This window comes from Ranitomeya imitator, chromosome 3 (genome assembly GCF_032444005.1).
Source record: "Ranitomeya imitator isolate aRanImi1 chromosome 3, aRanImi1.pri, whole genome shotgun sequence".
NCBI lineage: Eukaryota > Metazoa > Chordata > Amphibia > Anura > Dendrobatidae > Ranitomeya > Ranitomeya imitator.
The window spans coordinates 835,504,474-835,517,030 of NC_091284.1; the positions used below are offsets into that span (position 1 = coordinate 835,504,474).

At 46.1% G+C, this 12,557-nt stretch overlaps 1 protein-coding gene across 2 annotated transcripts in view; it reads left to right on the top strand.

The window, feature by feature from the left end:
• The window catches only part of NUMA1 (nuclear mitotic apparatus protein 1), a 69,050-nt gene that overhangs the window by 26,767 nt on the left and 29,726 nt on the right, over positions 1–12,557 (top strand). For both annotated transcript variants that reach the window (XM_069759517.1, XM_069759518.1), the window contains exon 5: positions 8,260–8,348. In XM_069759517.1, coding sequence (XP_069615618.1) covers positions 8,260–8,348 — 89 coding nt within the window. The remainder of the gene's footprint in view (positions 1–8,259; positions 8,349–12,557) is intronic.

The following is a 12,557-nucleotide window of genomic DNA, read 5'->3' on the forward strand; positions in this document are numbered from 1 at the left end:
CACTCACTATTCTGCTGGTGCAGTCACTGTGTACATACATTACATTACTGATCCTGAGTTACCTCCTGTATTATACCCCAGAGCTGCACTCACTATTCTGCTGGTGTAGTCACTGTGTACATACATTACATTACTGATCCTGAGTTACATCCTGTATTATACCCCAGAGCTGCACTCACTATTCTGCTGGTGCAGTCACTGTGTACATACATTACATTACTGATCCTGAGTTACCTCCTGTATTATACCCCAGAGCTGCACTCACTATTCTGCTGGTGTAGTCACTGTGTACATACATTACATTACTGATCCTGAGTTACATCCTGTATTATACCCCAGAGCTGCACTCACTATTCTGCTGGTGTAGTCACTGTGTACATACATTACATTACTGATCCTGAGTTACATCCTGTATTATACTCCAGAGCTGCACTCACTATTCTACTGGTGCAGTCACTGTATACATACATTACATTACTGATCCTGGGTTACATCCTGTATTATACTCCAGAGCTGCACTCACTATTCTGCTGGTGCAGTCACTGTGTACATATATTACATTACTGATCCTGAGTTACATCCTGTATTATACTCCAGAGCTGCACTCACTATTCTGCTGGTGCAGTCACTGTGTACATACATTACATTACTGATCCTGAGTTACCTCCTGTATTATACCCCAGAGCTGCACTCACTATTCTGCTGGTGCAGTCACTGTGTACATACATTACATTACTGATCCTGAGTTACATCCTGTATTATACCCCAGAGCTGCACTCACTATTCTGCTGGTGCAGTCACTGGGTACATACAGTACATTACTGATCCTGAGTTACATCCTGTATTATACTCCAGAGCTGCACTCACTATTCTGCTGGTGCAGTCACTATGTACATACATTACTGATCCTGAGTTACATCCTGTATTATACCCCAGAGCTGCGCTCACTATTCTGCTGGTGCTGTCACTGTGTACATACATTACATTACTGATCCTGAGTTACATCCTGTATTATACTCCAGAGCTGCACTCACTATTCTGCTGGTGCAGTCACTATGTCCATACATTACTGATCCTGAGTTACATTCTGTATTATACCCGAGGGCTGCACTCACTATTCTGCTGGTGCAGTCACTATGTCCATACATTACTGATCCTGAGTTACATTCTGTATTATACCCGAGGGCTGCACTCACTATTCTGCTGGTGCAGTCACTGTGTACATATATTACATTACTGATCCTGTATTATACCCCAGAGCTGCACTCACTATTCTGCTGGTGCAGTCACTGTGTACATACATTACATTACTGATCCTGAGTTACATCCTGTATTATACTCCAGAGCTGCACTCACTATTCTGCTGGTGCAGTCACTGCATACATACATTACATTACTGATCCTGAGTTTCATCCTGTATTATCCTCCAGAGCTGCACTCACTATTCTGCTGGTGCAGTCACTGTGTACATACATTACATTACTGATCCTGAGTTACATCCTGTATTATACTCCAGAGCTGCACTCACTATTCTGCTGGTGCAGTCACTGTGTACATATATTACATTACTGATCCTGTATTATACCCCAGAGCTGCACTCACTATTCTGCTGGTGCAGTCACTGTGTACATACATTACTGATCCTGAGTTACCCCCTGTATTATACTCCAGAGCTGCAGTCACTATTCTGCTGGTGCAGTCACTGTGTACATACATTACATTACTGATCCTAAGTTACATCCTGTATTATACCCCAGAGCTGCACTCACTATTCTGCTGGTGCAGTCACTGTGTACATACATTACATTACTGATCCTGAGTTACATCCTGTATTATACTCCAGAGCTGCACTCACTATTCTGCTGGTGCAGTCACTGTGTACATATATTACATTACTGATCCTGTATTATACCCCAGAGCTGCACTCACTATTCTGCTGGTGCAGTCACTGTGTACATACATTACATTACTGATCCTGGGTTACCTCCTGTATTATACCACGGAGCTGCACTCACTATTCTGCTGGTGCAGTCACTGTGTACATATATTACATTGCTGATCCTGTATTATACCCCAGAGCTGCACTCACTGTTCTGCTGGTGCAGTCACTGTGTACATACATTACATTACTGATCCTGAGTTACATCCTGTATTATACCCCAGAGCTGCACTCACTATTCTGCTGGTGTAGTCACTGTGTACATACATTACATTACTGATCCTGAGTTACCTCCTGTATTGTACCCCAGAGCTGCACTCACTATTCTGCTGGTGCAGTCACTGTGTACACACATTACATTACTGATCCTGAGTTACATCCTGTATTATACTCCAGAGCTGCACTCACTATTCTGCTGGTGCAGTCACTGTGTACATACATTACATTACTGATCCTGAGTTACCTCCTGTATTATACCCCAGAGCTGCACTCACTATTCTGCTGGTGCAGTCACTGTGTACATACATTACATTACTGATCCTGAGTTACATCCTGTATTATACCCCAGAGCTGCACTCACTATTCTGCTGGTGCAGTCACTGGGTACATACAGTACATTACTGATCCTGAGTTACATCCTGTATTATACTCCAGAGCTGCACTCACTATTCTGCTGGTGCAGTCACTATGTACATACATTACTGATCCTGAGTTACATCCTGTATTATACCCCAGAGCTGCGCTCACTATTCTGCTGGTGCTGTCACTGTGTACATACATTACATTACTGATCCTGAGTTACATCCTGTATTATACTCCAGAGCTGCACTCACTATTCTGCTGGTGCAGTCACTATGTACATACATTACTGATCCTGAGTTACATTCTGTATTATACCCGAGGGCTGCACTCACTATTCTGCTGGTGCAGTCACTGTGTACATATATTACATTACTGATCCTGTATTATACCCCAGAGCTGCACTCACTATTCTGCTGGTGCAGTCACTGTGTACATACATTACATTACTGATCCTGAGTTACCCCCTGTATTATACCCCGGAGCTGCACTCACTATTCTGCTGGTGCAGTCACTGTGTACATATATTACATTACTGATCCTGTATTATACCCCAGAGCTGCACTCACTATTCTGCTGGTGCAGTCACTGTGTACATACATTACATTACTGATCCTGAGTTACATCCTGTATTATACTCCAGAGCTGCACTCACTATTCTGCTGGTGCAGTCACTGCATACATACATTACATTACTGATCCTGAGTTTCATCCTGTATTATACTCCAGAGCTGCACTCACTATTCTGCTGGTGCAGTCACTGTGTACATACATTACATTACTGATCCTGAGTTACATCCTGTATTATCCTCCAGAGCTGCACTCACTATTCTGCTGGTGCAGTCACTGTGTACATACATTACATTACTGATCCTGAGTTACCTCCTGTATTATACTCCAGAGCTGCACTCACTATTCTGCTGGTGCAGTCACTGTGTACATACATTACATTACTGATCCTGAGTTACCTCCTGTATTATACCCCAGAGCTGCACTCACTATTCTGCTGGTGTAGTCACTGTGTACATACATTACATTACTGATCCTGAGTTACATCCTGTATTATACCCCAGAGCTGCACTCACTATTCTGCTGGTGCAGTCACTGTGTACATACATTACATTACTGATCCTGAGTTACCTCCTGTATTATACCCCAGAGCTGCACTCACTATTCTGCTGGTGTAGTCACTGTGTACATACATTACATTACTGATCCTGAGTTACATCCTGTATTATACCCCAGAGCTGCACTCACTATTCTGCTGGTGTAGTCACTGTGTACATACATTACATTACTGATCCTGAGTTACATCCTGTATTATACTCCAGAGCTGCACTCACTATTCTACTGGTGCAGTCACTGTATACATACATTACATTACTGATCCTGGGTTACATCCTGTATTATACTCCAGAGCTGCACTCACTATTCTGCTGGTGCAGTCACTGTGTACATATATTACATTACTGATCCTGAGTTACATCCTGTATTATACTCCAGAGCTGCACTCACTATTCTGCTGGTGCAGTCACTGTGTACATACATTACATTACTGATCCTGAGTTACCTCCTGTATTATACCCCAGAGCTGCACTCACTATTCTGCTGGTGCAGTCACTGTGTACATACATTACATTACTGATCCTGAGTTACATCCTGTATTATACCCCAGAGCTGCACTCACTATTCTGCTGGTGCAGTCACTGGGTACATACAGTACATTACTGATCCTGAGTTACATCCTGTATTATACTCCAGAGCTGCACTCACTATTCTGCTGGTGCAGTCACTATGTACATACATTACTGATCCTGAGTTACATCCTGTATTATACCCCAGAGCTGCGCTCACTATTCTGCTGGTGCTGTCACTGTGTACATACATTACATTACTGATCCTGAGTTACATCCTGTATTATACTCCAGAGCTGCACTCACTATTCTGCTGGTGCAGTCACTATGTCCATACATTACTGATCCTGAGTTACATTCTGTATTATACCCGAGGGCTGCACTCACTATTCTGCTGGTGCAGTCACTATGTCCATACATTACTGATCCTGAGTTACATTCTGTATTATACCCGAGGGCTGCACTCACTATTCTGCTGGTGCAGTCACTGTGTACATATATTACATTACTGATCCTGTATTATACCCCAGAGCTGCACTCACTATTCTGCTGGTGCAGTCACTGTGTACATACATTACATTACTGATCCTGAGTTACATCCTGTATTATACTCCAGAGCTGCACTCACTATTCTGCTGGTGCAGTCACTGCATACATACATTACATTACTGATCCTGAGTTTCATCCTGTATTATCCTCCAGAGCTGCACTCACTATTCTGCTGGTGCAGTCACTGTGTACATACATTACATTACTGATCCTGAGTTACATCCTGTATTATACTCCAGAGCTGCACTCACTATTCTGCTGGTGCAGTCACTGTGTACATATATTACATTACTGATCCTGTATTATACCCCAGAGCTGCACTCACTATTCTGCTGGTGCAGTCACTGTGTACATACATTACTGATCCTGAGTTACCCCCTGTATTATACTCCAGAGCTGCAGTCACTATTCTGCTGGTGCAGTCACTGTGTACATACATTACATTACTGATCCTAAGTTACATCCTGTATTATACCCCAGAGCTGCACTCACTATTCTGCTGGTGCAGTCACTGTGTACATACATTACATTACTGATCCTGAGTTACATCCTGTATTATACTCCAGAGCTGCACTCACTATTCTGCTGGTGCAGTCACTGTGTACATATATTACATTACTGATCCTGTATTATACCCCAGAGCTGCACTCACTATTCTGCTGGTGCAGTCACTGTGTACATACATTACATTACTGATCCTGGGTTACCTCCTGTATTATACCACGGAGCTGCACTCACTATTCTGCTGGTGCAGTCACTGTGTACATATATTACATTGCTGATCCTGTATTATACCCCAGAGCTGCACTCACTGTTCTGCTGGTGCAGTCACTGTGTACATACATTACATTACTGATCCTGAGTTACATCCTGTATTATACCCCAGAGCTGCACTCACTATTCTGCTGGTGTAGTCACTGTGTACATACATTACATTACTGATCCTGAGTTACCTCCTGTATTGTACCCCAGAGCTGCACTCACTATTCTGCTGGTGCAGTCACTGTGTACACACATTACATTACTGATCCTGAGTTACATCCTGTATTATACTCCAGAGCTGCACTCACTATTCTGCTGGTGCAGTCACTGTGTACATACATTACATTACTGATCCTGAGTTACCTCCTGTATTATACCCCAGAGCTGCACTCACTATTCTGCTGGTGCAGTCACTGTGTACATACATTACATTACTGATCCTGAGTTACATCCTGTATTATACCCCAGAGCTGCACTCACTATTCTGCTGGTGCAGTCACTGGGTACATACAGTACATTACTGATCCTGAGTTACATCCTGTATTATACTCCAGAGCTGCACTCACTATTCTGCTGGTGCAGTCACTATGTACATACATTACTGATCCTGAGTTACATCCTGTATTATACCCCAGAGCTGCGCTCACTATTCTGCTGGTGCTGTCACTGTGTACATACATTACATTACTGATCCTGAGTTACATCCTGTATTATACTCCAGAGCTGCACTCACTATTCTGCTGGTGCAGTCACTATGTACATACATTACTGATCCTGAGTTACATTCTGTATTATACCCGAGGGCTGCACTCACTATTCTGCTGGTGCAGTCACTGTGTACATATATTACATTACTGATCCTGTATTATACCCCAGAGCTGCACTCACTATTCTGCTGGTGCAGTCACTGTGTACATACATTACATTACTGATCCTGAGTTACCCCCTGTATTATACCCCGGAGCTGCACTCACTATTCTGCTGGTGCAGTCACTGTGTACATATATTACATTACTGATCCTGTATTATACCCCAGAGCTGCACTCACTATTCTGCTGGTGCAGTCACTGTGTACATACATTACATTACTGATCCTGAGTTACATCCTGTATTATACTCCAGAGCTGCACTCACTATTCTGCTGGTGCAGTCACTGCATACATACATTACATTACTGATCCTGAGTTTCATCCTGTATTATACTCCAGAGCTGCACTCACTATTCTGCTGGTGCAGTCACTGTGTACATACATTACATTACTGATCCTGAGTTACATCCTGTATTATCCTCCAGAGCTGCACTCACTATTCTGCTGGTGCAGTCACTGTGTACATACATTACATTACTGATCCTGAGTTACATCCTGTATTATACTCCAGAGCTGCACTCACTATTCTGCTGGTGCAGTCACTGTGTACATATATTACATTACTGATCCTGTATTATACCCCAGAGCTGCACTCACTATTCTGCTGGTGCAGTCACTGTGTACATACATTACTGATCCTGAGTTACCCCCTGTATTATACTCCAGAGCTGCAGTCACTATTCTGCTGGTGCAGTCACTGTGTACATACATTACATTACTGATCCTGAGTTACATCCTGTATTATACTCCAGAGCTGCACTCACTATTCTGCTGGTGCAGTCACTGTGTACATACATTACATTACTGATCCTGAGTTACATCCTGTATTATACCACGGAGCTGCACTCACTATTCTGCTGGTGCAGTCACTGTGTACATATATTACATTACTGATCCTGTATTATACCCCAGAGCTGCACTCACTGTTCTGCTGGTGCAGTCACTGTGTACATACATTACATTACTGATCCTGAGTTACCTCCTGTATTATACCCCAGAGCTGCACTCACTATTCTGCTGGTGCAGTCACTGTGTACATACATTACATTACTGATCCTGAGTTACATCCTGTATTATACTCCAGAGCTGCACTCACTATTCTGCTGGTGCAGTCACTGTGTACATATATTACATTACTGATCCTGTATTATACCCCAGAGCTGCACTCACTATTCTGCTGGTGCAGTCACTGTGTACATACATTACATTACTGATCCTGGGTTACCTCCTGTATTATACCACGGAGCTGCACTCACTATTCTGCTGGTGCAGTCACTGTGTACATATATTACATTACTGATCCTGTATTATACCCCAGAGCTGCACTCACTGTTCTGCTGGTGCAGTCACTGTGTACATACATTACATTACTGATCCTGAGTTACCTCCTGTATTATACTCCAGAGCTGCACTCACTATTCTGCTGGTGCAGTCACTGTGTACATACATTACTGATCCTGAGTTACCTCCTGTATTATACCCCAGAGCTGCACTCACTATTCTGCTGGTGCAGTCACTGTGTACATACATTACATTACTGATCCTGAGTTACATTCTGTATTATACCCCAGAGCTGCACTCACTATTCTGCTGGCGCAGTCACTGTGTGCATACATTACATTACTGATCCTGAGTTACATCCTGTATTATACCCCAGAGCTGCACTCACTATTCTGCTGGCGCAGTCACTGTCTCCTGTTATGTAAAGACTACAATTCTCAGTGGATAAATCGCCACAGAAAGTTCTGCAGCCGCAGAGTGAGTTGTAAATCCTGGGTTATTTCATATCTATTGTCTGCAGAATTGTGATTGCGGCTCTGGAGTATATCCCGAGCTGCAGTTGTTACACTATAGGTCTGCTGACATCGTGCTTTGTGGCTGCTGATATTAGGGGGCTGAGCGTGTTTCCCTCTTGCTCCTCGCACAGGACACTGCAGATGCGGCTCTAGAGCTGAGGATTTGGTGCAGTGGCAGAAGATCTTACATGCAGAGAGCAGTGACCTGGAGATATGTAAGGTGAGCGCTGAGATTCCGGCTGCTGCAGGGTTAATGTCACATCTGGAATGTTCTGTAAAGCCTCTAGAATAATGGACGGGGTCAGGACCGTGAGCCTGGAAAGTGCCGCCGCTTGTGGCTGATGTCAGGTCACATGCAGCAACATAAGCGCTGGCTTCACGGGAGCATCATGTGACTGTGCCGCGACCTGGAGATATCCACATAGTATCAGGACCACCAGGTGGCGCTGTGCTCTATAGTGTGCAGATATCCACATAGTATCAGGACCACCAGGTGGCGCTGTGCTCTATAGTGTGCAGATAACCACATAGTATCAGGACCACCAGGTGGCGCTGTGCTCTATAGTGTGCAGATATCCACATAGTATCAGGACCACCAGGTGGCGCTGTGCTCTATAGTGTGCAGATATCCACATAGTATCAGGACCACCAGGTGGCGCTGTGCTCTATAGTGTGCAGATATCCACATAGTATCAGGACCACCAGGTGGCGCTGTGCTCTCTAGTGTGCAGATATCCACATAGTATCAGGACCACCAGGTGGCGCTGTGCTCTATAGTGTGCAGATATCCACATAGTATCAGGACCACCAGGTGGCGCTGTGCTCTATAGTGTGCAGATAACCACATAGTATCAGGACCACCAGGTGGCGCTGTGCTCTATAGTGTGCAGATATCCACATAGTATCAGGACCACCAGGTGGCGCTGTGCTCTATAGTGTGCAGATATCCACATAGTATCAGGACCACCAGGTGGCGCTGTGCTCTCTAGTGTGCAGATATCCACATAGTATCAGGACCACCAGGTGGCGCTGTGCTCTATAGTGTGCAGATATCCACATAGTATCAGGACCACCAGGTGGCGCTGTGCTCTATAGTGTGCAGATAACCACATAGTATCAGGACCACCAGGTGGCGCTGTGCTCTATAGTGTGCAGATATCCACATAGTATCAGGACCACCAGGTGGCGCTGTGCTCTATAGTGTGCAGATAACCACATAGTATCAGGACCACCAGGTGGCGCTGTGCTCTGTAGTGTGCAGATATCCACATAGTATCAGGACCACCAGGGGGCGCTGTGCTCTGTAGTGTGCAGATATCCACATAGTATCAGGACCACCAGGAGGCGCTGTGCTCTATAGTGTGCAGATATCCACATAGTATCAGGACCACCAGGAGGCGCTGTGCTCTATAGTGTGCAGATATCCACATAGTATCAGGACCACCAGGGGGCGCTGTGCTCTGTAGTGTGCAGATATCCACATAGTATCAGGACCACCAGGAGGCGCTGTGCTCTATAGTGTGCAGATAACCACATAGTATCGACCACCAGGTGGCGCTGTGCTCTGTAGTGTGCAGGTATCCACATAGTATCAGGACCACCAGGTGGCGCTGTGCTCTGTAGTGTGCAGATATCCACATAGTATCAGGACCACCAGGTGGCGCTGTGCTCTATAGTGTGCAGATATCCACATAGTATCAGGACCACCAGGTGGCGCTGTGCTCTATAGTGTGCAGATATCCACATAGTATCAGGACCACCAGGAAGCGCTGTGCTCTATAGTGTGCAGATATCCACATAGTATCAGGACCACCAGGTGGCGCTGTGCTCTATCGTGTGCAGATAACCACATAGTATCAGGACCACCAGGTGGCGCTGTGCTCTATAGTGTGCAGATAACCACATAGTATCAGGACCACCAGGTGGCGCTGTGCTCTATAGTGTGCAGATAACCACATAGTATCAGGACCACCAGGTGGCGCTGTGCTCTATAGTGTGCAGATAACCACATAGTATCAGGACCACCAGGTGGCGCTGTGCTCTATAGTGTGCAGATAACCACATAGTATCAGGACCACCAGGTGGCGCTGTGCTCTATAGTGTGCAGATAACCACATAGTATCAGGACCACCAGGTGGCGCTGTGCTCTATAGTGTGCAGATAACCACATAGTATCAGGACCACCAGGTGGCGCTGTGCTCTCTAGTGTGCAGATAACCACATAGTATCAGGACCACCAGGTGGCGCTGTGCTCTATAGTGTGCAGATATCCACATAGTATCAGGACCACCAGGTGGCGCTGTGCTCTATAGTGTGCAGATAACCACATAGTATCAGGACCACCAGGTGGCGCTGTGCTCTATCGTGTGCAGATAACCACATAGTATCAGGACCACCAGGTGGCGCTGTGCTCTATAGTGTGCAGATAACCACATAGTATCAGGACCACCAGGTGGCGCTGTGCTCTATAGTGTGCAGATAACCACATAGTATCAGGACCACCAGGTGGCGCTGTGCTCTATAGTGTGCAGATAACCACATAGTATCAGGACCACCAGGTGGCGCTGTGCTCTATAGTGTGCAGATAACCACATAGTATCAGGACCACCAGGTGGCGCTGTGCTCTGTAGTGTGCAGATATCCACATAGTATCAGGACCACCAGGGGGCGCTGTGCTCTGTAGTGTGCAGATATCCACATAGTATCAGGACCACCAGGAGGCGCTGTGCTCTGTAGTGTGCAGATATCCACATAGTATCAGGACCACCAGGAGGCGCTGTGCTCTATAGTGTGCAGATATCCACATAGTATCAGGACCACCAGGGGGCGCTGTGCTCTGTAGTGTGCAGATATCCACATAGTATCAGGACCACCAGGAGGCGCTGTGCTCTATAGTGTGCAGATAACCACATAGTATCGACCACCAGGTGGCGCTGTGCTCTGTAGTGTGCAGGTATCCACATAGTATCAGGACCACCAGGTGGCGCTGTGCTCTGTAGTGTGCAGATATCCACATAGTATCAGGACCACCAGGTGGCGCTGTGCTCTATAGTGTGCAGATATCCACATAGTATCAGGACCACCAGGTGGCGCTGTGCTCTATAGTGTGCAGATATCCACATAGTATCAGGACCACCAGGAAGCGCTGTGCTCTATAGTGTGCAGATATCCACATAGTATCAGGACCACCAGGTGGCGCTGTGCTCTATCGTGTGCAGATAACCACATAGTATCAGGACCACCAGGTGGCGCTGTGCTCTATAGTGTGCAGATAACCACATAGTATCAGGACCACCAGGTGGCGCTGTGCTCTATAGTGTGCAGATAACCACATAGTATCAGGACCACCAGGTGGCGCTGTGCTCTATAGTGTGCAGATAACCACATAGTATCAGGACCACCAGGTGGCGCTGTGCTCTATAGTGTGCAGATAACCACATAGTATCAGGACCACCAGGTGGCGCTGTGCTCTATAGTGTGCAGATAACCACATAGTATCAGGACCACCAGGTGGCGCTGTGCTCTATAGTGTGCAGATAACCACATAGTATCAGGACCACCAGGTGGCGCTGTGCTCTCTAGTGTGCAGATAACCACATAGTATCAGGACCACCAGGTGGCGCTGTGCTCTATAGTGTGCAGATATCCACATAGTATCAGGACCACCAGGTGGCGCTGTGCTCTATAGTGTGCAGATATCCACATAGTATCAGGACCACCAGGTGACGCTGTGCTCTATAGTGTGCAGATAACCACATAGTATCAGGACCACCAGGTGACGCTGTGCTCTATAGTGTGCAGATAACCACATAGTATCAGGACCACCAGGTGGCGCTGTGCTCTATCGTGTGCAGATAACCACATAGTATCAGGACCACCAGGTGGCGCTGTGCTCTATAGTGTGCAGATAACCACATAGTATCAGGACCACCAGGTGGCGCTGTGCTCTATAGTGTGCAGATAACCACATAGTATCAGGACCACCAGGTGGCGCTGTGCTCTATAGTGTGCAGATAACCACATAGTATCAGGACCACCAGGTGGCGCTGTGCTCTATAGTGTGCAGATAACCACATAGTATCAGGACCACCAGGTGGCGCTGTGCTCTATAGTGTGCAGATAACCACATAGTATCAGGACCACCAGGAGGCGCTGTGCTCTATAGTGTGCAGATAACCACATAGTATCAGGACCACCAGGTGGCGCTGTGCTCTATAGTGTGCAGATATCCACATAGTATCAGGACCACCAGGTGGCGCTGTGCTCTATAGTGTGCAGATAACCACATAGTATCAGGACCACCAGGTGGCGCTGTGCTCTATAGTGTGCAGATATCCACATAGTATCAGGACCACCAGGTGGCGCTGTGCTCTATAGTGTGCAGATATCCACATAGTATCAGGACCACCAGGTGGCGCTGTGCTCTGTA